Source organism: Neltuma alba, unplaced genomic scaffold (genome assembly GCF_004799145.2).
Source record: "Neltuma alba isolate B1F8T4 unplaced genomic scaffold, ASM479914v2 tig00002463_pilon, whole genome shotgun sequence".
Lineage (NCBI taxonomy): Eukaryota > Viridiplantae > Streptophyta > Magnoliopsida > Fabales > Fabaceae > Neltuma > Neltuma alba.
The window spans coordinates 1-24,141 of record NW_021632872.1 but is presented as its reverse complement, the minus strand read 5'-3'; the positions used below and the strand labels follow the sequence as shown (position 1 = coordinate 24,141).

The following is a 24,141-nucleotide window of genomic DNA, read 5'->3' as shown; positions in this document are numbered from 1 at the left end:
TGAGTCCCAAGAATTGGATAGATCATCAAAATTGAAAATTAATTTAAAGGATCCAACAAGGCTTATGCGCACAAAGATATGCACAAACCAATGACAGTACCAGAACGCAAAGCAAAAAATTGATTTACAAGATGAGGGGGGAAAAAACTGGAAAATATGGCAAATGGTGTAACTGCACACAGAAGATTACATTTCAAGCTGAAGCCTACCCTTTAAAATAATACAAAGGAAAAGGCAATAATTTAGATTGCAAACAAAATCCACTACTTCCTGTGCCCATCCTTCCTATATTATTCCCCCGACACCTGAAACTGTGTACAAAGCAGTTGGTTTTCCCTTACTTGTTAAAGAATAAACCCTTCTTCTTTCCCCTCCTTTTCTCCCCAGCCTGCAGAAGCACAGAAAGATCAAAACCCAGGTCATTTCAGTTACTGTTTAATATTTGAAGCTAAATCCATGTCCCAATAATCTGGCAAACATATATTAATAATAATATTCCTCCGGTCCTAAATATAAGACCCCTTTTGTAGCATAAAAAAAATCTTATTTAAGACCGGAGGAGTATTATTTATGTACCAAGGCAATATATATGCTATTCTTTTCTAAGGTCACGTCGGGTATTCTGAATATAAAATCGTAAATGCACTAAGTTGATGTACGAGAGTACGCCTCAATACCAATAGAGCAAGAGATTTATGCAACATTTGATATGTGAAGGAAAAAGTGTTCTCTAGAAAGAAAACAGGAGAGCACACAGTGCACTTACCTATTTCCCTTTTAGAATAATACACTAATCCGCATACCAAACATTGCCCTATAGTCCAAATAATTTCCAAGATACCCTAGACAATAACAATTAAAATCTACTCTGAGCTTTGATGATTTATGGTTTGCCAGAAATAAAAACCACAATACTGGCATTGATACCCAAACTATAACTCAAGACATGATAAGTCAGCATCATCCTCGCAAAGCTTAGATTCAAATTTAGGCAATATAAAATGGTTCCTCCGATGCAAATTTTGTAATGTGGACACATAGTAACGAAGTAACAATCACTGGGAGGGAAAGTTGAACAACGTTGACAAACCAATTCTTTCCATCTCACATTTCTTATTTGGTCTTAGTCATGAGTGCAGGGGTGTCTCTGATACTAATTTAAACAAAGTAACAGATTGAGGATTATTTTACAAGTCATAACAAACTGAAATACGAAGCAACAGCTCAAAGTGTAAAAGAGCGCTTAACATGTACCCGTAGGATGAACAATCTCAAGGTGAGCACAATAGTGTCTCTCCAACTGCAGAAGGAGCAACGAAATACAAAATATCAAAAGTAGAAACCAATGAACATTTAATATCAACAAACAAATATCAAGAAAATCCACATTATATCCACAACCATTATCAGGAACTTAATTTTTCCTGGGGGAAAAAGAATAAAGAAAACTATTTTCTTGCCGAGGAATTGAAAAAAGGACGACAACTTCAAATCCCCTGTAAATAGCACAATATATCAAAGGTTTGTTGACAGAAAGTGAGGGCAAACTTATTCAGATTCTTCCCATTATTGTCAAAGAATATTGAAATGGTTTTTAGCAAGAGCGTCAGCTCAAAAGATAGGCCACTGTTGGCAAAGAATATTAAAATGTTTTTAACAACAGAGCGTCCGCTCAAAAGGTAGGCCACTGTTGCCAAGTCAGGACGGAAATGGGCCATCTATTACATAAAGAAAAAATAAGCAGCATTTAAACGATATCTTTTGAAGGTAATTTCCTATTCTCAAACAAAAATTGCATTTCCAACCTTCAGAAAGAAAGGTTTCAGATACATAAAACGTATGATACATCTTTTTCATTTTGGAAGGCATAAATGCAGAGACAACACACAACTATGAAGTGGATATTCAGGAACAGGAAGAATCATAATTCTAGACCATACTGAAATACTTCGCATTAAACATAACCAAAAAATACGCCACCTAGATTCCTTTTTGGTGCGGATGGCATACAAGATAAACTATATGAAGTTTCGCTTACCCACTGACATCTGTTGGGCTGTTTTCAGCCCGTAATAGATGCTCAACGCCACTAGAACCAATGATTGCAAATGCTGAAACATGTCCATAAGGAATGACAACCTACAAAAGGAAAAAGAAAAGATAACGAAATTAGCCAACCATCAAGGATAATGTATCATAAACATGCACGTAATAGAAAAAGCAATTTAGTAAGAGCTCCCTACAACACCTAGCAACAGAGTTGGTTAGCTTTCATTTACCAGAACAGCTCACTAGTATCTTTTACATTATAACTGGACTTCTCAATTTTATACCCTTCAACATCATCAGCTCCTGCCAAGCTGCAACCCAATTTAATTTCCACCTAGAACTAGCAGCCTTAAACTGAGGGATGTTGGCATGAGAGGATCAACCATTGTTGATTATTTGTTGGAAGTAGAAGAGCACGAATGACTATGCTTCATAGCATGACTATTAAGGTGGCATATTGGAGTAGTTGTCTTCTGAGGTTGCTGCTCTTTTTAGTTAGTTTCAAATTAAGGTAGTTAGAATACAAGTGCCTGATATGTTTCATAATAAATCGTCCTCCCCTTCTTCATATCAAGCAAAAGTTCTCTGATCAATAAGATTAACCCATGAAAATTTTCAGTTAGGTTACAATAAGTCTCAAGTTAAAACATATTATAACTAACACATATTTTGAAAATTCCATATAAATCATAAATTTCTCTTTAATAAATTTCCAACTATTTGGATCATCAAAATGAACAATTACTAATAGCCAACTACAAATTTGTATTTCACAGATGAATCAATAACTTAAATACCAGTTGACCAAAATGTTTTCACAAACTCAGTATATAGTAATAAGGAGACATACTCTGATAGATGAAGAGAATTTTTCTGCAGCTACAGCTCCACTTGGTCCACTGCATTTGATACTGTACCCTTCCCTCTTAATGGTCAGAGTAGCTGGTTCCCATATATCCAGATATCCAGTCTGTACAAGCAATCCAGAATTTTTTCAAAACAGTTTGAGCTTTTTCGTTAGAGAATAGTAAAATAATTTTTTTTGCATAGATAGACAAAGGAAACTTAAATAAGTAACTGCTATCATTGAATTACCGCAAGAGAAACTTTATATGACGCCAGTCCACTATAAAGGGTCGTCTCAATGCAGTTCTGCATTTCAGGGTCTGAAAAGAATATAATAGCTCAATAAATTATTAAGAAAGGCAATGTCACAGAACTGAAATCAAGATATGACATCCAAAGCAGATTAGCTGGTTTAGATTTTTCTTTTGGCTTCCTGTTGGTGCTTGTCCTTGTTAGATTGCTTCAAGGGAGTCTGTCAGATATCCTACAGATTACATGATTGGAAATTATTGATTGTGTTTTGGTTGTTACGATATTGTCTAATTCTCCTTTGTTGCCTTAAAGTTGCATTGTGCTAGTTCTTTTAATCATGAGATCCCTTCAGTATCTTCCAATTTTATCAGATATCCCCAAAGGGACCATGATATCCTTTCAGAGAGAATGAAATAAATGCACACAATTTCGGAAAAAAATTTCTCTATATCAATAAACATTTGCCTCTGAAAGCCAGGAAGTTCGTTGACTCATCATTCCCATTGTTCAACAACTTTGACAGCAAGACATGCCCTCCAAGAACAAGATCAATGCTAAGCACACACCACTTCACAAGCCCATTTATAACTTGCCAATGTAGAAAAGTAAACCTTTTATATACTAAAGATGTCAAAAACTTTAAGGGTAGTGCTCTACACCCAGATCTACCTCACATCTTGCACACTGAAGCAATTTGAATATATTTAGGGTAGTGCTAGACTTCAAGAAACACCAAATCACCGCAAAGTACTCACCACAAGTGATCTTTTTTGTATCATTAGCAAAAACCTTCACAGGTTCTCCCTACAATCACAAAGAATGCAGGCAATTTAGTTATTAAAATTTTTTTTAGAAAAAAAAGGGACAACCATAATTGAAATATCCAGAATCAATCAAATTAACTTGACAAAGTACTTATTTCCATATAGATTTTGTGGTAGATTCTAATCAATTTTATAGGCGGAACTATAAGATCAAACAACATTATGATCGAAGTCACAATCTTAAAAACCTATATTTCAATGTTAAGAAGATGATATATCATGCAGCTGTCAACATTCAGGTATCTTTTTCCATACAATACTGATAATATAATTGCCTCCATTAAGAAAACTACCTTGCGCTTTCTGTTGTCCAGAGGCTGAACTTCAATGGCAAGGTAGGTGTCAACATCGTCAGCAGTGACAAGATAGTTGGGTTGCTTTGCCCCTATATTTAGGACCCAAGATTAATGATTCAGGCATTAACGTTAGGAAGGAGCAAAAAAACATACTCTAGAACTAGAAAATACCATCAATATAATTAACAGATCCATCTTCCATATGCCTTATCCACTGACAATCCAACAAGAAAAGGCCAAGTAAGCACAACAGTTATAGAACATGAAAATGCATTAGGTAATAAAAGGAAACAAGCTTCAAATTGGAGAGGGATAAAATGCACCTCAAAGTTACAACTAGTGGTGCCATTGATAGAAAATCCGCATGCCTGAAGTTCCCTTCCTGGAAAGGCTTCTCCTGAAATTTGAAGACCATCTATAGCTGGTAGCGGATCATCATCTGCAGCTGCATAATGCATTTGTTCAATGTGATATAGACAACATTAGTTCTTTAACAAGTAATTAAAATTAAAAAAAAAATCACTTCTTACCCTCAGAAAATGACGAGGAAGGTTCTTCAAGGACTGGTGGTAGATGATAAGGAGAATAAGAGGAACTGGGATTGTCAGCAGCAGCTGTATAAGGAGAGTTGCCTGAACTCCAGTTAGCAGAAGTTTCTCTCTCATTCTGATTTCCACCCCCATCAGTATCATCCACTTCACTATTACTCACAGGATCACGAAATGTAACCTGTTTGTTAGTTGTTTCCTCTCCATAATGTGTAGGATGAGCACCACCTTGAGTAACTCCAAGCTGGGTAGGAGCATCATGGCTAGATGTCCTGTCAAATAGCCAATACAATTGTACACAAATGTGCTTCTTTACAAATGTGCTTCTTTACAATCAACTCAAGACATTTATACAACAACAACAAAGCCTTATCCTGTTAGGTGGAGTCGGCTATACAAATCGCACGACATCATTGAACTCTATCAAAGACCAAATCTTTGGATATATTGTAAATTGAAAATCAAGACATTTATAAACCAAAAAAATGTATATATTCTTTAATCATAAATCATTACAGGTTAGAATTTTACAAAACTAAAAATGTTCATCAGACCACACCCTTAATATAGCAAATGGCTTTAACTGAAGGAACCAATAGAGGAGCAGCTCAACAGAAAGAACAAGAGAGAAACTCATGGAACTCAGTCCCAAATAGTATTCAAATTAGCTACAATCAGGCAGAGCGCAAGTCCACCCCGAAAATAACAAAGAAAATAGCAGAAAAGGCACACCAACTCAAGCAATGTGAGAGTACTAGGCGCTCCAAATAGATACAATTACCTGAGCCTACTCTCTAAACAACTACCCCCCACACACACGCATATATATATATTCCTCACCACTAGCCTGCTACAACTTTCTATCTCTCTCTCACACACACACCCTCACAACCTTCAAATAACTAAGACTAGGCCCATTGCTATCAAGCCCATCAGAAACCACATCAATTATTCTTGTATCTCAGAATTAATAAATGTCAAAAACCACAAAACAGCAAGGGTGTTTCAAATAGTCAAGATTGTAAGACAGAAACCAAAACAAAGTATTGAATGCAGTTTTATTTTACATACAAACCTTAATAACAGCCTGCAAAAAACCACCAAAAGGTACCACGAAATACGGCCAAGCTATTTCAATACTTGTTTAGTACCTCATCATATCTTACATGCATAAAAAAATTGCATTCTATAGGCCCAAAAAAAACTTCCTGAGAACCGACTGCTTTAGCAAATCAGCATCACAGAAGCAAAAGCGATGGAGATGCCAACAGACTATCTCCAAAAATGATAACTCTTTAAGTATTCATAAGGAAATGAGATGCTAAAATCTACATGGAACACGTTTTCAATGAAAACTGAAGTTCTAAATTGAATACAAACTCACCAGGAAATGAGACAATTAAAAAATGTTAATCTTAAGTGTTATATTACACAGAACATGGTGGAGACAATAATTTCCATATTTACTTCATAGATTCTCCCATCTGTTTTGGATAGAACCAAACATGGTCTCAAATAAATTTAACATGTAAGGCTTATCCACATGTCAAATGATCAGGACCACTTTAACAGAGACTCCATGAAAATAGAACCCACCAATACATTCAGTTCAGAGTAGCAGTCTCCATTTGACCAGGCTCACCTGCTAGCAAGAGGTGAATATCTCCCTAATACATCAGCATCCATATTCTTCGCCATGCCACCCAAGCCACTCTGATGGCGACCCAATATATCCCAATCAGCTCCAGTCTGACCATCAACAGAGACCGGAGGCGTCACTTGGGAATACATGGGCTGCGGAACCAGTTCAAGTCCATCTTTATTCTAACAAAAAAATGCAACAACTTAGAATTTTATAATAGCTAACTGCATAATAAGAGAAAGCGACAAATTGACAAAATGAGCATACTGAAGTTGCCAATGCTGCACCAACCGAATGAGATGGGGACTGTGAAGCAAAATTTGATTGGCTCATATCAGAACGCAAAGGCACTAGTTGATATTGTGACTCTTTTAGCTTTGACTGTAATGAAGAATTGACATGGTTAATAAAACCATTATGCTGGCAAAAAAGGGAAATGCCACAAATCTCAGGATTTTTACAAGATCATAGTTCTTGTAATCTTTAGTATCATTTCTAACAAATCAACCAAAAGTCCAATCTATTATCCTAATATTGCCCACAGGAATTCAAATCATACCGAGTGTCTGCCAAACATACCTCAGTGAGAAGAAGTTTTTCCTGTAAATGTTTAAACAGAACCTGCCAAGAAGAAGAATTTATTATAAAACCATGCACATGAGTTTAAATTTCGGAACTAAATATATAAAAAGACAATCATGCGCACATATATCCCACAATCCAACAGATTAAAATTTAAAAGATAACAAAATCAACAACTTGAGAAAAGAAGGGCACTCAATTTGGTAGAATTTTTTTAGATTCTACTACAAAGAACATAAGAGCCAACAAATTTCTAATGCAATTTTTAGTTAACGCCAACAAGATCTCCAAACTTTAAAAAAATAAAATATTCTTTTAGTCCCTATACCTGGTCCCCATAATTTTAAATCAAATCTCAATTCTTAACTAAGCGAAATCAGAAAATTCAAAGAATGTACTTATGGACAATGGACCACGGGCAAGACTTACAAACCCTAAAAGTATTCATTGGTGTCAGGAATACGAGTCAACCTTTTTGTACCAATGGTCAAGTAAAGTCCTAATAACATAACACAAAATTATGTGAGATTAATGCCCTAATGTTAATTTCAAACCCTGTCCATGCTGCTTTACCAATACCCTACTCCCGATGTTTAAATCAAAAGAAAGGTGTGTAAACAACAAAGATAAAAGATTTGCCTTGAACAATGACATGCCATTGAATATCAATTATGAGTATCCCTTTAAAGACAATGAAATCAGAATCCAGAAGAAAAAGCATATATTCAAATAATCCTGCAGTATTCTCCCTCAATCCCATATATTCTCTTCTATTGTAAGAATAAGTAGTTCTTAAGAGACATTTAAAGCTATGAGAAAAAAGAACTATATTTCAAAATTCCAATCCTATAACCACATTTATTGTCTTTGACAAATCCACAAATGGAAGGAGGACACATGAAAATGTTGAAATAAGTAGACGTGAAGAACATTTTATACAAGTGACAACTCAAATACCTATAAACAAGATAGAAGCAATATTTCAAATAAAGGGAAGCAGAACAAGGTTGACCTTGACATTGCTAACAATTGATTGGGCATCAGGAACAGGGGGCTGAAGGGAGTATTCAGCCAGAAGAGGCAGCAAGGACGAAACAAATGTTGATCTTTCTTGATGTGCATCCTGACAGAAGAAAAGAGAACTAAAAAATTGTTCCAAGTTTCCAACTGTTCATAAAGAGCCAACAGAAGGTGACACCAAACTGAAATGCAATAAAAAAAAATAACACATATTGTTCAACCAAACTATCGCATGCACAATTTAACATGCACCAATAATATGAAGATATGTAGGGGGGAAAAACACCTGCAGCGCATATGTAAGACGAATATTTTCTTCAATTATGTCCTGTCTGTATGATAAAGCTTTTGATGCCGCATCTACTAGATCTTGTTGCTGCTGATCAAAGGCCTAGTGGCATGATTAAGAAAATTAACAGCACAATTCAAATTAAAACTCAGGAAGAGGAAGGAAATCAATAATTCTTATGAGATTAAATATGGACATCAAATAATATCATCCTTACCAGGCGCATATATGCAATGCGCTTTTCCAAAACATACTTTTCATTGCGTATCTGTGCTTCCTATCATAAAAATAACGATTAATCACTGACGAGATGATATGGACAGAAAACAATATTTATTATCACAAGCTTTAAGAATATGTATATCCTTTACCTTTATGGAATAGTCTGCAAGATGTTTCCTTAATTGCATGATCTCTTCTTCATGTTCACGAATCTTTATGGCAATATCCTAAATAGATATAAACATACGCCATAAATATCATTCTCAGATAAAAGATGAGACTTTTAGAGCTATGACAGTACCTGCTTCCATAGGGTATTAGGATTATTCATTTCAGCCATTGGCATCAACCCTTGTCCAGAAGAATTAATTCGTGAATCATAGTCCCCTTCTATTTTATGCCTACAGAAAAAACACAGTTTTCTACAGATATAAGTTCTTCTTTGATAATACCTGGGCAGAATGAAGACATGAGGATATGAACAGAAAAATACCTACTCGGAGAGATTGACCTTGCAGATAACGGAGACGACAGAGAGGGGCCATTATTATCAGCATATAGCTGTTCATTTGGGTGGACTCTGAATGTCCCATTTGATTTACTGTTTTCATAATGAATTTCTGCATTGCCTCTGGCTGCATCATCTTAATGTTTTAGATACTGGACGACTAGGATACAAGTTACATCAACTAGGCAAGACATAGCCATACCCTTAAGTAGATCTTGATTTCCTAATGGCACAAATGACTGACGAGCTTCATAAGATCCTGGACTCTGCTCATCCCATGGGGCAACAGATCGAGGTCCTCGATCCGTTGACTCATCTTGCTTCTGTCAAAAACAGAAGACATGCACGGCTGAGATTGTTGTTTCCTTTTTATTGACACTCTCAAGGAGAAATTTCCTTTATGATTAATAAAAGGGAAAGTCTGTAGAATAGAAGGGAAGTACAAAGGCATATGAAGGGTCCTCTTAAGGAAAATTTTAATTCATTGTTATGCAGGATATTTTTCTTTTCTCCTTTGTCTTCTTTTAACAAAACCGAAAGGAAAAAAAGTGGGGGGTGCGGAGATTGGCCCCACGTAATCATCATAAGGATAAACTGTTCAGCCAAATCAGACAAAATTTCAAAAAGAGATCCCAGAAGCAGAAGTGTTTACTTTGCATAAAAAGCACAAAATTTATTGACTCCATCTGCTTAAATATGGCACATGCTCCAAAGGGGTCGACTGGTATGTAGAATGGAATGATGGAAAATGAAACAGAAGGGCAAAAAGTGAATTTCTGGACAAAAATATTTGTTTTGCCCCTTGCTTTAGGAAATCAATAAAAGATCATTACTATTGAGTAATAATAATAGAGATACAATAAATATAACATTTTTTTTTTTTAAGAAAGAAAACAGGGAACATTTTTCTTACACAGAGCTCTAAAAACCCACCCAGTAACACCTAGCTGTCAGGCTACGCATTAAACATAGGAAAACCCATAAAACTCTGCCCAATAACACATACACTGTTAAGCTTTCAGAATTCAGCCAAACCTTCTCTCTTAAAAACTTTTCATCATTCTAAACTTCAATTAAATAATGTTTCGATTGTTCTAACATTTATGTTCATCTATTGTTCCTTTATAAAGCATATTTTCAGCTCTCTCTCTTTCCCCCCCCCCCTATTTAGGAGCCTAAATTCACTCGAGCTAGCACTTGCCCGCCCTTCTTGCCTAAAGGCAATAGTGGGGTTCTGGCACCTTATGGATTCCTATCAGAATACAAGTACACAAACAGAGAGGATAAACCCATTGGCACGTTGAATAAGTATGAAATCTTTCGCTTCTATAATCCAGAATGTATATCCTAAATGTAAAATCCTTGCTCTACATGGAGCTCCCGTAAAAAGATGTTAAAATGGTTTGAGACCATCATATTGGGCTCATAAAATGAGAGCCGTTGTATAAAGAGAGCTCAACCCTGTCCGACCCACCAAAGAGGTGGACAAACAACACTGCATTAGCCGAACCAATATGCCGAAACTTTCTCACAAAAGATTTCCCCAAGAAGAAAGGTAATTGATTAGAGTGAGTCAGTCTATCACCCCTGTCAATAAATAAGATATTTCAAAATGTTTGACAGTTTCTATCTTTGTCTAAGATATTTCACATATTTAGCAAATAATTAAATTAAAAATAGTTTAATAATTGCTACATACATCTGTTTTATTATTTTTACCAGCGAGTGCACCTAACGCACAGCACTCTCTGAAATCACTTGGGAATCTGGGATGGCATGGAGCTAGCCCAACCTGCTGAATTTTTAGATTTACTTCATGGACTAGGCCAAGCTTGCTCATTTTGAATACAGTTTTCATTCAACTAGAAAAGGAATAAAGGGTACACAATCTAAAGTTTTCCAAGAAAACTGAAAACAGCCAACCATCACTTGTAAAAATTTTAGCCAAACCGTACATAACTGATACGCAAGTAATCTAGAGCAACACTTACATATTTTTCAAGTTCCTGCATTTTTCTTTGAAGCTCAGACTTAAGCCGGTTATTCTCTTCCACCTGCCAAAAGCAACGTGTTGCAGCCTCAGTATTTACTCCAAAAGGACTTGACCATTAGATAGCACCGTTTATGGCACAAAGTAAACCGTTTTTGCATAAGCGTGCAAGTTTGGCTCCATTTCGTTGGGCAGAGAATATCTTTCCATTAAATAAAATGCACGATATGCAATGTTATTTATAATTGTTATCACTGCTCAATCATAAACATGAAATTTTCAATATTTTTTATCCAGTGACACAAAAGAAGAAAACATTTCTCATCCACAAAAACACACTTATATTTCAATTTTCTTTCCATTCACTACCATTATACACACCAAAGGAGACCTCTTCCAATGAAATGGGAATTATTTCACAGGTGGATAAGAGTTAAAAAGACATAGTACCCAAATAATAAAGATGACAGCATCCAGTCTCATTGCACCGTAGAAAATCATTTCACGTAACTTGAAAAACAAGAGTGAATGAGCGAAGGGAGCAATGAGGACTCGAAGCCCCTGGGTGAAAACAGTCATCAAAGAAAAAGTGGGAAAGAAAAAGAAGAGGATGGACTACCAAGGCTATTTATCATACACAACCCGCTATCTACATAAAATACTCCAAACGCTTTGATCTCCGGCAAAAGCTCTCCAGCGTCTATTGAACAAAAGTTCAATGAAAAGTAAGTCCCCCACCCACGTATCCTCTAAAAATCCATTTCCATGCTACTTTTAGCAGGACTGCCAGCATTACCGAGCCAACCAACTCCAATAATGCAAGACATGATTAAATACGTGCACATCAATTATGAAACTAAAAATCAAAGGTTTATAAGCAAGCATCCTCAGCAAATTGTAAAGCCTTTTTATGTTCAAATAATGACGAACAAGATCAAAAATCTTAAATAGAACATATGTTGAAATGGAAGTACCTGCTGCTTAATGGTGGCCTCCGCCGCTTCAACGGCCTTCATGACTTGATACAAGCTGTCGTTGTTGCTAGAAGTGGGGCTAATCTGATCCCGCGGTTGATCATGTTGCTGAATATGCTGATTAACACCCAGGCCTGAGAATTTCTCGGCCAACTTCGCATCATAACCATTTTCCATACCCTTCTCCTAAAAGCCTCCAGCAGTAACCCGCCAGTAGCTCACGCAAATTGATCAGCCACAACTCTTTCAGCCCAAATAAATACCACTTCTGGGTCTACGAATGCCCATTCATCATCTTTCACTCACTATAATACTCACCACTACTTGACCGAATCCTGTTACTATCCTTCTCACACTTGCATCAGTCAAACGCAAACCGGAGCTAAAGCAATCAATCGGAGATTGGGAAAAATATAAGAGAGCTGATAATTCAACCAAAAACGAAAACAAAATGGAACTGGGATTTCCAGGAGAGGAATCGATATATTAAGGCCCCTTTTGGTTCGCATGAAAGGGGTTAGAACGTTGCAGAGTCGACCCTCTTCCAGGTCCCGACAGCAGATCTTGGTTCTGTGCGCGGAATACGTTGTGTAAGATCTTTCCCTGTTGTGCGAGGTTTCCGAAGAAGCTCCACCGGAGACGATGCAAATGACGACGTTCTGGTCGTGTGCCGTGTTAGTCGCCGAGCTTGGTTTTTTATCTGTATATTAACTTTTTAAATCAGCGTCATTTTTGTCTTTTTAATAATCCACGCCTTTCTTTCCGCCAAAATTAAGAGATGCAAACCAAAATAATTGGAAGGTGGAAAAATAATGAAGAAATGGGAACAATCGAAAGCTAACCTGCAATATGAGGACAAAAGCTTGCAAATAAAAGGGATGAATTAATAATAATATTGGTAATGATAATTACTCATGTGATCCAAACGTAATACCCATTTTTTAATATAATTTTATACTAAAAAATATGTCTTAAATTTAGTATCGGACAAGTGTTATTTTTTTAAACTCCTTGCACTTCCCTCTATTTTTTGAAAAGATGCATTAGAATCCAAATTATCAACTCCTATAAAAATATTTAACACGATATACTTTAGTTAAATTTTATAGTAGAATAAATTTTATTTTCTAATTTATCCTTCACCATACAGGATCCTTAATTTTGTCGAAAAAAATTGAAAAAAAAACTTAGAGTTTTATTTTTCATTTTCTTAATTTTATTTACTCTTTTTGCAAATAGTTATTTAGTTTGTTTAATTTTATTACATTTGAATAAAAATGTAAGTAATTTAGTTACCTTCGACATAAAAAATTTGATTAGGAATGTGGTTAATTCTTTAAATGGATATATAGGTAACTATATATATTTATAAATGTTTGTAAAAAATATGTTTAAAATTTAAAAATAATTTATATAATTTGTTAAACTGACATCATTCATATTCATACTATATTATGAATAAAAGGATGAGTGTGAAATATTTCTGAGCTATTTAGAAAACGTAAATAAATAAGTTTTAATAAACGTAATAAAAGACTAAAACTAAAATTATAAGATTTCATAATATAGTTAAAATTAATAAATGTATAACATATTAGAAAGTTTGAAAGTACTCCTCCTCCGGTCCTAAATATAAAAACTATTTTATAGTACAAATTGTACTATAAAATTAGTTTTATATTTGGGGTTGGAAAAATATGTGTCAGAATTTTTTTGTTGTATAAATTTTTTTTTGCAAATATAAATGTCTGAATACTTTTTATATTAAATGGACATGGATAGAGCATAGAGATAGAATCCCAAGTAATGTGTGTGTGTGTGGAAACTTGTATGAGATGTATTTTTAATTTTGAAGAAGGATTATATAAGTTTTTGGAATAGATGGAAGGATTCTATAATTTTGATAAAAAAATAAAAGAATTATTAATATATTTTATTTTAATAATAATAATGAAGATGGATGAGGCAACAATGCCTCCGTGGCTTGTATTATATATTCAGATATAGATGGTGTTTGGATAGAAACCAAACCATGGTTTCAAAAGTGTTTTTACGGATTACGAAGTAAATATGTGGAGGAGGTTACTTCGTTTTGCGGAAAAGTGATTCTGAAACTTAGGTTTTGGTTTTGCCAAACACCCCCATAGTCAAGTGTGCGCGCGTTGAAGGAATCATGGAATCAAGTTAAATTTCAAAACAACGTGTGTTTGAAAAAAAAATTAAAATAACCATTGAATTTCAAAATTTCAAATTAAGAATTACTATAAAAATATACTACCTCCGGTCCTTAATATAAGACCCTGTTTGACTTTTATTTTGGTCCTAAATATAAGACCCCTATCTACTTTATCTCTCATATTTATGCATTTTTTTCAAAATAGTCCTTCTAATAATTATAATTCTAGCCAATATAGTTGATTAGTAAGGATATTTTAGGAAAGACAACACTTATTTATTACAAATAACTAACTTAATTTCTTTTCTTAATCTCCTCAAATTAGTCAACTGGATCTTATAATTAGGACCGGAGGTAGTATTATCTTTTGCTTTTTAAGTGAAGTCATTTTCATTACAAATACAGTGACTTATATTGATTTGAAATTTTGAAATTCAATAATAATTTTTTAGGATTTTTTTTGCCAGCAAAACCAATATTTTATCTTAGTTCTCACGCTTAACCTCTAAATATCAATCAATTAATCTTTGGTGAAAATTAAATCATAATGTTATAAAGTAAGTATGTGAGAGTAGTTTTGTCATAGAAACACTTTTTTAAAATGATTTCACTATTTACAAGTTTTAATTTTTTGACCAGAACTATTTACAAGTTTTATGACTGACTAGTTTTTTAGATTTTTTGTGGTAAACATAAAAACTCTGTATTCTTTTGTTTCAATTATAATTCCATTTCTGTTTCCATTCTATTCTTCCAGTAAGTCAGCTTTTGTGAAAAGAATGGGGGGAATTATATTGATCACTTATCATGGAGTGAAGTACAATCCACGTCTCCAATTGGCCAAAAAAAAAAATCTATTGTCGAGCTTTATATTTTTCCCCATTTGCATATTCCTTGGCTTGGCCGCTCAGATCCATTGTCTTTATATTATTTAGGGGTGTTTAGCAACATTGAAAAATCCTTTTCAAGAGTATTTTTCTGTAAAACGAAACAAATTTCTCCACATATTTACTTTATAAACCGTAAAAACATTTTTGAAACTATGGTTTGATTTTTATCTAAACACTCATTTATTTCCTTTCAATGATTAAAATCAATGTGTTTTAAAACCTAGTTAAGAATGCCTCAAGTTGTTTGGCATGATTATTTGATCCGGTGGTATTCAGGTATTGTCAGATTCTTTTTTTTTTTTTTTACCAGTTGCCAGCTTCAATTGACGTGGGTCTTTTAAATATACCTTTTATATTCACACGAACTCAAATTCAACATTTTATACTTAACCATCGTATCCCATGTAATATTAGTTTTATAAGGTGATTAGATCTATTTTAAAAAATAATAAATATGAAAGACAAAATAGATCATTAAATGTCTTGTATTTAACAAATACATACATTTCAAGTTAAACTCAATACACTGATATTTAGCAATAAAAAAACGCTAGCATAATCATTAATTTTTCCGTGTGTATTCTTTTAATTACATAAAGAATGCTTGAAATTGAATAATGCTGACGCCACGATTAAGTTTGATAACATGAATGACTTTTTAAGTATAGCTAATAAGAAAATATTTTCATATATTGCAGTAAACAGTTTAAAAAATTATTTGCATGGTAGCATGCTACTCAGATAATACATGGAATTGTTATAAATGTTACTACTTCAATTCTAAATATAAGATATCTTTTGTAATATAATTTATATTATAAAATAAGTCTTATATTTAGAATCGTAGAAATACCATATGCAGATAATCATAGGCCTTCAATGTTTGGCATTGGTGACTATAATTGTGAGTTTTCCAAGAGACTCGGAGATGCGCGTTAAGCCTATGTTAATGAATCCAAGCCACTAAAATGAAGACTTCTCATAGATTTTTTTTTTCTTTTTGTTGTTGTTAGTATCTTTTTGTCTTTTGATAAGAGTAATTTTTTTTCCCAACAGTAATTTTTAGGTTAATGCACCATATTTTTTAAGGCACTATTCAGTGATGAAAGGCATATAAACATTGTTAGCGGCAAGGTGTGTCGGTAATAACATCGTCTCATCAAGCTTTAATGAGATATTACTCCATCCCTTATTATAAGATCCTTTTAACTAAATTGCGTGATTCCTTAAACAGTTAAAACTAGTTAAAAGTAATTAATGTATAGCAAATGTAATTGTTTTTCCAAATATACCATTTTATATAAATGGGTAAATTTGAAAGAGTAATAGCAGATAAATGAAGAAAAAGAATGTATTAAATACATTAAATTAAGGGCAAAATTGGTAATAATACATTAAATGTTCAGACAAATTCAAAAGAGGTCTTATAAAAAAATACAAATCTATTAAAAAATGAATCTTATAATAAGAGACGGATGGAGTATTAAGTTAGAGTTTGACATTAATGTTTGTCTGCGCAAAAAAAAAAAAAAAGGCACTTACTCTTTTGTGTTGTCGCTTCATTTAGTGCCTTTTTTTATTTGGCAGCGGACGCCCAAACTGGTCCATTTGAGACCGAGACAGATGTTATGAAGCTCATTTCTAAAGTTTGAGTAGTTTTTCTGCAACTTCAATCAATAATTATTGGGAGAATTAGTGGGAGACCGTAAAAAAGAAAGGTAGTTACTCAAAAACCTGGATAAAAGGTAACTGAGTGAGTTGTTGAAACTTATTGTTATTTTTTTATCCTCAAACTTGTCAATACATGTTATTAGGTTATTGTAATACTTTTTGGTAATTATTTTCTTTTATTGGATCTTAGAGTAATTCTCCCGTAATAATTTAATAGAAGGGTTAGCCCCCCGTAATATAGTAAATCAAAGTTTAGATCCCTACCAAAAAAGATACTTACATTTAGTACTTAATAATAAAATTTTGACAGTAGGAGAGTGATCTTGCATTGAAAAAATTTCCCTATGGAATGTTTGTTATTGATGCATTTTAATGAATTTCTAGAAGTCTTGCCTTTAAACTATATACATTGCACTCAAGATGTCAAGGTTAACCACTTCACTTGACGTGTGAAGCTCACTTCAAATTTTTACAACGTTTTTGGAAAAATGTTGACATGTTAATTTTGCTACTTAGGGCCTATTTGGGGGTGTTTGGGAAACTGTAAAATTATCTCAAAAACACTATTTGGCAAAACAAAGTAAGCTCTTTCATATATTTACTTTGTATATTATAAAATCATTTTTAAAACTATGGGTTCATTTCCATCCAAACATCCCTTTTGGCAAACATCCGAAACCATAGTTTTAAAAATTTGTCAAACAAGGGGAAAAATAAACAAATCATGGTTCTGAGCTCAAAACCATGTTTTCAGAAGAAGTGAATATATTATGCTTCCCAGTCAAATTGGAGAGTACGATTGTGCCTGTCAGAGTATCTCCTAACCGTAATATGACTTTAACACCCCTCAGTTATTTTTCCATAAACATATTTAATCTTATATTTTATCAATATATATACACATATTAATTATTAATTATATTATCTTATATATTATTAATTATGTTGGTAAAAAATATATTATTAACAGTTTTATTCTTTCAAATTAAAATATATTATAAAATCTATTTTTTATATAATTATCATATTAACTCGTGCTCTTTTTAGTAATTTGCACATATAAAAAGTGCTTCTGATAACAATTATCCAAATACTTTCATTTTATCAGAATTACTTTTTCACAAAATTTTTTCTTCACAAAATCTATTCTGTAGAAGCTGTTTTCCAAATTATGATTTGATTTCATCCAAACACCACCTTAATGCGTTAACAAACTCAAATTTTAAAGGGGTGCTCTAATATATTCTCACTTAACATGCAGACGTAATACAAGTCTCGGCGTGTTTATCTCTTTCATCTTTTTGAAGTGTCCTGTCAAAATTCATTTTCTTTATCTATTGCTCAGGTTTCATTATTTCAGTGTTCTATTTTTTTGTTTGGGTTGGCAAAAGTTTTTTAAAAAATATCCAATTTACTACTGGAGACATAGCGTGGGTGTCAAAAAGAACAAGTCCTATATTACTCAAAAGTGTGGAAGTACAAGTCCATTTAATACTAGCTTGTGTTCTTAGGCTAATGAATGGGCCTAGAAGAGAAGGAGAATCTCGTGCATATGACTATGAGCCACCAAAGGCAAATGCCACAACAGATTTTGTTTTAAACTAATATTAACAAGCCTTAATCCCCTTATGCATCTCACACTTGAGTTTTTGTGCATGCTCCCATGCCTTAATTACCCTTATGCATCTCGCACTTGAGCTTTCATGCATACCTACTCCTTTTTATAAAATTTCTTCTACCTAGCTGAGTTTTTTTAATCTTCTGTTGTTCTATTTGCCCTGTTCTTATAGGAAGAGTCCATTTAATTATAGGGAGTACCACTTTCTTGTCTGCCGGTGGTTACGAAATAGCTCTTAAAAATAACATTCATGGTGGTTGTGAAATAGTTCTTAAAGATAACATTCATAGAACGTGACTCGGATTGATCGTCTTTTTGCAAGTGCTACTGCCACCATCTACTCCCTTTTGAGTGCCAACCTTTATTTGAGAAAAACTTTTTCATGCTTCCAACGTTCTTATACAAGCGTAGCATGTGAAAAAGGCTTTAAGAGATATTTTGAGTTGATTTTAAATTTTGTGTGCATTTGATATTCTTTTTCTGGTCTCAGATTAGCATGGTTAAAAAGAATGGACACATAGTTTGTGGCTATGTATAACAGCAATAGGGCAAATTGAGTTCGAACCCTACCCTGTTAAAAAAGCCTTTAGACAGCGGCATGAAAAGACACCAAGCGCCCAGAAGAGTTTTTTTTTTTTTTTGGAGCTGAAGCGCCCAGGAGGGTTAAAACAGAAATTTACCTGTGGTTTATGTCCCCGTGTTGTTATTCTTTTCTGGAAAAGAGAAGGCAAGGTTATAAAGGTTAAATTGCAACTTTAAATAATATTTGTTTATTTGAAAAATGAAAATCTAAGAAACAAAAGAAGCCGGCAAAGTGTTCGAGGGTTTTCTCGCGCATTTTGGCGGAACAGAAGCCTCTTTGCTGCTCAACTGGAGGCATTTCGCTTTTACATTCTCTGATCAGCCCTAGCTCGCCCTCCTGCCTCTGGGATCTCAACCACCCTACTCCGGTCACCGCGCCACCGTCCATTCTCTGACCAGCATCAGGTAACTGCCATTTCCATTTTAACCCGTGCGTTAAAGGTTTTGGTCGCTCGCTGCACTTCCCCGTCCCACGGCGCTGCTCGCAGCGGCCTCCCCCGCTCCCTTCCATCTTCATTCGAGCCTTGGAGGGAAGAGGGGCGTTTGGGTTTTGAAGTCATGCCTGTTTAGCGCTTTTCTGGATCATGCTCGGCTAATGACTGAGTTTACTCCAGTTGATAACTGGGTTCTCTGTTTATGGAAATATTTGAGTTCTAACCACTTGCTAATCTTTTTAGTTGGTGAGCAGCGTGCACCTCAAGTCACCAAGGAGCTTCTTTAGTGCTTCAGGGTTTAGTTTTGCGTCGGCGAGTTGCCAGCAGTATCTCATATCTGAGAAATCATGCACGCCCCGGTTCTAGTGCTCAGTGAGTTATTGCTTTCTCTGTATATCGTGGATTGATGAGGATATTGACCGTCAAGTGCCATCGATTGATCTATTCAAAATTTGTTTCATGTTGTTTGGATTGTTATTGGAAGCAATGCACCAATGCCATCACTTGTTGTGTATTCAATTTTGTTCGATCGTTTATTACTCTATTTTGCTCATCTAGTAACTCTTGAAAATGGACAGAGGACTCTTTGAAACGGGAGTCTGGAAGCAAGGTGCAACATGCTAATATTCAGGCATCGAAGGTAACAATTTCTTATCACTTCCAGATTTGGGTTTTCCTGTGCTCTACTGCCCCCACTATTGGCAGTCTTACTTTGTAATGGTACTCTTTGAAGGCTGAAGTCTTGTTGGTTGGAAAATATGTTTGATATTTTTGTTACATTAGGGTATAAAGGTCATGTAATGAAAAAGATTTCTAGAGTTTTAGTTGATAATTTTTTATAGGTTCTGGACATTCTTCAATGATTGATGTGAACTTTACATGTTAGTTAAGTGTGATTTCAAAGTTTGTACATGGTTTTATTTCCTTGCTTCTTTTCATGGACATTCTTTGCCTTTGTTATGGTATTTCCGGATAGTGTAATACTTGATCTTCCAATGATAAATAATTTATATTTGCTTGAAAATTTTGAATTGTCAACAGATTTGGCCTCTATCATGTAGTTTATTCCGGCCTACACTCTCTGGTCATTGTAATTTAATGCTGTGAATGTATTTATAATTCTTTCCAGGCTGTTGCTGACATAATTCGTACAACCTTGGGACCCAGGTCCATGTTAAAAATGCTACTTGATGCCAGTGGAGGTTAGGGTTTTTATTTTTTTATCACGTTGGAATTTACGGGTAATTGAGAACTTGTGTGTATTGCATCTCTTCTTAGGGCAGCATGATTTATGCCTTCAATGCTTGAGAAAGTGGTACCTTTGTCGGTTATAGTATACTGAAGTAATTCGTAATTAACCGAGCACTTTCTTGACTTATTTAGTGTTTTTAGCCCTATGTTGGAGCTCTATAAACTTTAATTGCCTTTCCGTAGTTTAGGTTATGTTGGAAGCTGCATTTTAAGACTGTCTTACCAGTGTAGTTTGTGCTTTAAACTAATCCAACGGAACTGAGGTCTGCCATTTCTTCTTCGTCTACTTTTTTTTTTTTAATTTACAGGAATTGTGGTGACAAATGATGGAAATGCTATCTTGCGTGAATTAGATCTTGCTCACCCAGCTGCTAAGGCATGATTTATATCTCTTGCTTCACTTTGTTGATATTTGCACTCATGGTTTGAAACTTTCTGATATTGTTTTTTTGTTGGAATTGCTTAGTCTATGATTGAGTTAAGTCGCACCCAAGATGAAGAAGTAGGAGATGGAACAACATCTGTCATCATTCTTGGTATGTTTTAACTGTGTTTAGTTTAATCTTTTTATGAATTATCATCTAGACTATACCTCTTGTGGACCTATTCAGTATTATTCATTGTTCTTTTATCATTTTAATGAAATTGCTTTTATAGCTGGCGAGATGCTCCATGTCGCTGAAGCATTCATTGACAAAAATTATCATCCTACAGTCATTTGCCGAGGTAAGCAGTGTTCATTAGTGGTTCTTTTGCGGAAGTCTCTGAGATCGTATTTGACAAGTGATGACTTACATAATTATGTAATGGACAGCTTATAACAGAGCTCTCGAGGATGCTATTGCTGTGCTTGACAAAATTGCCATGCCCATTGATACCAAGGATCGTAAGTTTAATTGCTATTTTTATCATAAGATTGTTTCTTCCTCATATTGGTTTTGTATAGTTTGTATTTTGTCAAGCTTTTTCAATCCTAAACTCCCTGTCTTGTGGTAGCCAAAGTGATGCATGAGTAAGATGCTTAAGTAGTGCTGAACTCAGATGGATTTTATTTTAGGACCCATTGTATTGAAACTTGAATTGGTTCAACTCAAATCCTAGTGCAACTTGTACTAATTTGGCCATAAACCGGCAAGGATATGGAGTGAAAATTACAGTTGAGTTACTTCTTGTTGGTTATGATCATAGGTGTGGTCTGTTCATGACTCCCTGCAACTTGAAGTCTAAATCAGTAAATCTAGATGAATCTTTACAGTATAACTCGCTGCTGTGAATCAATGGCATGTAATTGTCAGTGTTGTGCTCCTGCCCCTTTCCACTAGAGGAAGTTGCTTTATAGAGCCTGTCACACTTTTGAATTTTGTTTATGTTTGTAGCCTGTTTATCCTTGTGTGTTTAATACGTAAGGATTTATGTGCATTTTCTTGCTTTAAAATAAAAGTACTTTGATTTCATCCGTGAGATACCTCTTTTTTGTGGAAATTTTTTTTCACTGCCTTGAAGTTTACATGCTATTGATGAATCATGCTGCAGGAGGTACAGTGCTTGGCCTAGTGAAGAGCTGCATAGGTACCAAATTCACTAGTCAATTTGGAGATTTAATTGCTGTGAGTAACATGTCTCCTTGGGCTAGATTTTCAAGCTGGTTTTTGCTCTTTCATCTTCTTTTGGTCAAGAAAGTTGTTCTTTTTTGCCTTTCTTTTTCCTTTTCTTTTAAGTTCTGACACGTGGATCTTGTATAAACCTTTGATTAAAGAGGCACAATTCTTAAGAGTTGCGGTGGGTCATATGGTCAACTGTTTCCCCCTTTCCCTTCTCTTAATGAATTTGACTTGCTTGTTTCTGGTTTATATTGTGATTTTAGCATGTAATAAGTCAATAAGGTTTTACATCTATATCATCTGTAACTTTTGGTGCTATGATTTTACCTCCATATTTCTGGAGCTGGTAAAGCTTCAGAGCTTTGCATCTATAGATGCAATTTTTTCCCACCTAAATTGCTGACGCATGTGCATCTAGCAAATAGTTCTGCCAAGTGATCATTGTTTAGCAGATTTTCTTGTTCTTCATCAGTTTTGTTGTTTCTATTCAAGTAAATGAGATAAAAACCTATGTGCTATCATGAGTGCAAATAACTGCTAGGAGTCTGCAAAATCATGGAATTTGCCTTATATTTGGGGAAAATTGCAGGATTTAGCCATTGATGCTACCACAACAGTAGGTGTTGATCTTGGCCAAGGTTTGAGAGATGTGGATATAAAAAATTATATTAAAGTTGAAAAGGTCCCTGGCGGGCAGCTGGAGGATTCTAGAGTTCTTAAGGGAGTCATGATAAACAAAGATGTGGTTGCCCCTGGCAAAATGAGGAGAAAGATTGTTAACCCGCGAATCATCCTTTTGGATTGCCCCCTTGAGTATAAAAGGGTGAAAACCAAACAAATGCTGAGCTGCTCAGGGAAGAAGACTGGAACATCTTGTTGAAGATGGAAGAAGAATACATCGAGGAGATGTGCATGCAGATATTGAAGTTTAAACCAGACTTGGTTGTTACGGAGAAGGGACTTAGTGATTTGGCATGTCATTATCTGAGTAAGCATGGAGTCAGCGCAATCAGGAGGCTGAGGAAAACTGATAATAATAGAATTGCAAAGGCATGCGGTGCTGTTATTGTGAACAGACCAGATGAATTGCAGGAGTCTGATGTTGGGACTGGTGCTGGGTTATTTGAAGTTAAGAAAATTGGAGATGAGTTTTTCGCATTTATTGTTGATTGCAAAGACCCTAAAGCTTGTACTGTACTTTTAAGGGGTGCCAGTAAGGATCTCTTAAATGAAGTTGAAAGAAACCTCCAGGTAAGCTTATTGTCTGATACATGATCTGAGGGCATGCATTTTTTCACATCACTGCTTTCTGAAGCTTGTTTTCATGCCAGGATGCTATGTCTGTTGCAAGGAACATTATAAAAAATCCAAAGCTTGTTCCTGGAGGTGGGGCTACGGAGTTGACTGTATCAGCAGCTTTGAAGCAGAAGAGTTCATCCATCGAGGGCATAGAGAAGGTGAATGTGACATTGCCGTTTCTTCTATTTGAGGACCACTTCATATGGAGCACTTCTCTTGTTTTCCCCTCTCTTTTTTTTTAACAAAATATTTTAATTGATATCCTTTGGGCCATGAGTCCTGACTGCTATGATTCTTGCTGACAGTGGCCTTATGAAGCTGCTGCCATTGCGTTTGAGGCCATACCCCGTACTCTAGCACAAAATTGTGGGGTAAATGTGATTCGGACCATGACTGCACTGCAAGGAAAAGTAAGACCAGAAATATTTGCTTATGCTATTGTGCTTCCCCCCCCCCCCCCCGGGGCCCCAATATTTAATTTTGATTTTGGTGTTGGGAACTTGTAGCATGCAAATGGAGAGAATGCATGGATTGGCATTGATGGAAATACTGGTGCCATCGCTGACATGAAAGAGCG

General features: G+C 35.0%; 2 protein-coding genes across 6 annotated transcripts; one reads left to right on the top strand and one right to left on the bottom strand.

The window, feature by feature from the left end:
- LOC114729280 (uncharacterized) lies at nucleotides 1-12,666 on the bottom strand. 5 transcript variants are annotated; one of them, XM_028916276.1, is made up of 22 exons: nucleotides 12,043-12,666; nucleotides 11,070-11,132; nucleotides 9,281-9,401; nucleotides 9,064-9,205; nucleotides 8,872-8,971; nucleotides 8,720-8,797; nucleotides 8,566-8,625; nucleotides 8,346-8,450; nucleotides 8,052-8,162; nucleotides 7,037-7,078; nucleotides 6,725-6,838; nucleotides 6,458-6,639; nucleotides 4,798-5,087; nucleotides 4,591-4,706; nucleotides 4,439-4,481; nucleotides 4,265-4,356; nucleotides 3,903-3,951; nucleotides 3,145-3,215; nucleotides 2,900-3,019; nucleotides 2,039-2,139; nucleotides 1,249-1,300; nucleotides 1-388 (listed from the first exon to the last, which is right to left on the bottom strand). In XM_028916276.1, the coding sequence occupies exons 1-22, from the start codon at nucleotides 12,217-12,219 to the stop codon at nucleotides 338-340; spliced, it is 2,280 nt and encodes a 759-aa protein (XP_028772109.1). In that variant the 5' UTR covers nucleotides 12,220-12,666; the 3' UTR covers nucleotides 1-337. The 5 variants fall into 5 exon arrangements, with proteins under 5 accessions (XP_028772109.1, XP_028772115.1, XP_028772098.1 ...); XM_028916282.1 differs by having other exon boundaries at nucleotides 4,591-4,712; nucleotides 6,749-6,838; XM_028916265.1 differs by having other exon boundaries at nucleotides 4,591-4,712; nucleotides 12,043-12,665.
- A 6,567-nt stretch (nucleotides 12,667-19,233) lies between these two features.
- LOC114729270 (T-complex protein 1 subunit gamma-like) lies at nucleotides 19,234-24,136 on the top strand (the record flags this gene model as incomplete). Its single annotated transcript, XM_028916257.1, is given in 14 exon segments — nucleotides 19,234-19,384; nucleotides 19,657-19,785; nucleotides 19,992-20,053; nucleotides 20,543-20,615; nucleotides 20,973-21,040; nucleotides 21,131-21,200; nucleotides 21,322-21,390; nucleotides 21,479-21,550; nucleotides 22,198-22,271; nucleotides 22,855-23,080; nucleotides 23,083-23,516; nucleotides 23,597-23,722; nucleotides 23,870-23,974; nucleotides 24,071-24,136. Coding segments are annotated over 13 exon segments (1,470 nt in total), but the record flags the coding sequence as incomplete, so codon positions are not given.
- Nucleotides 24,137-24,141: the final 5 nt, after the last annotated feature.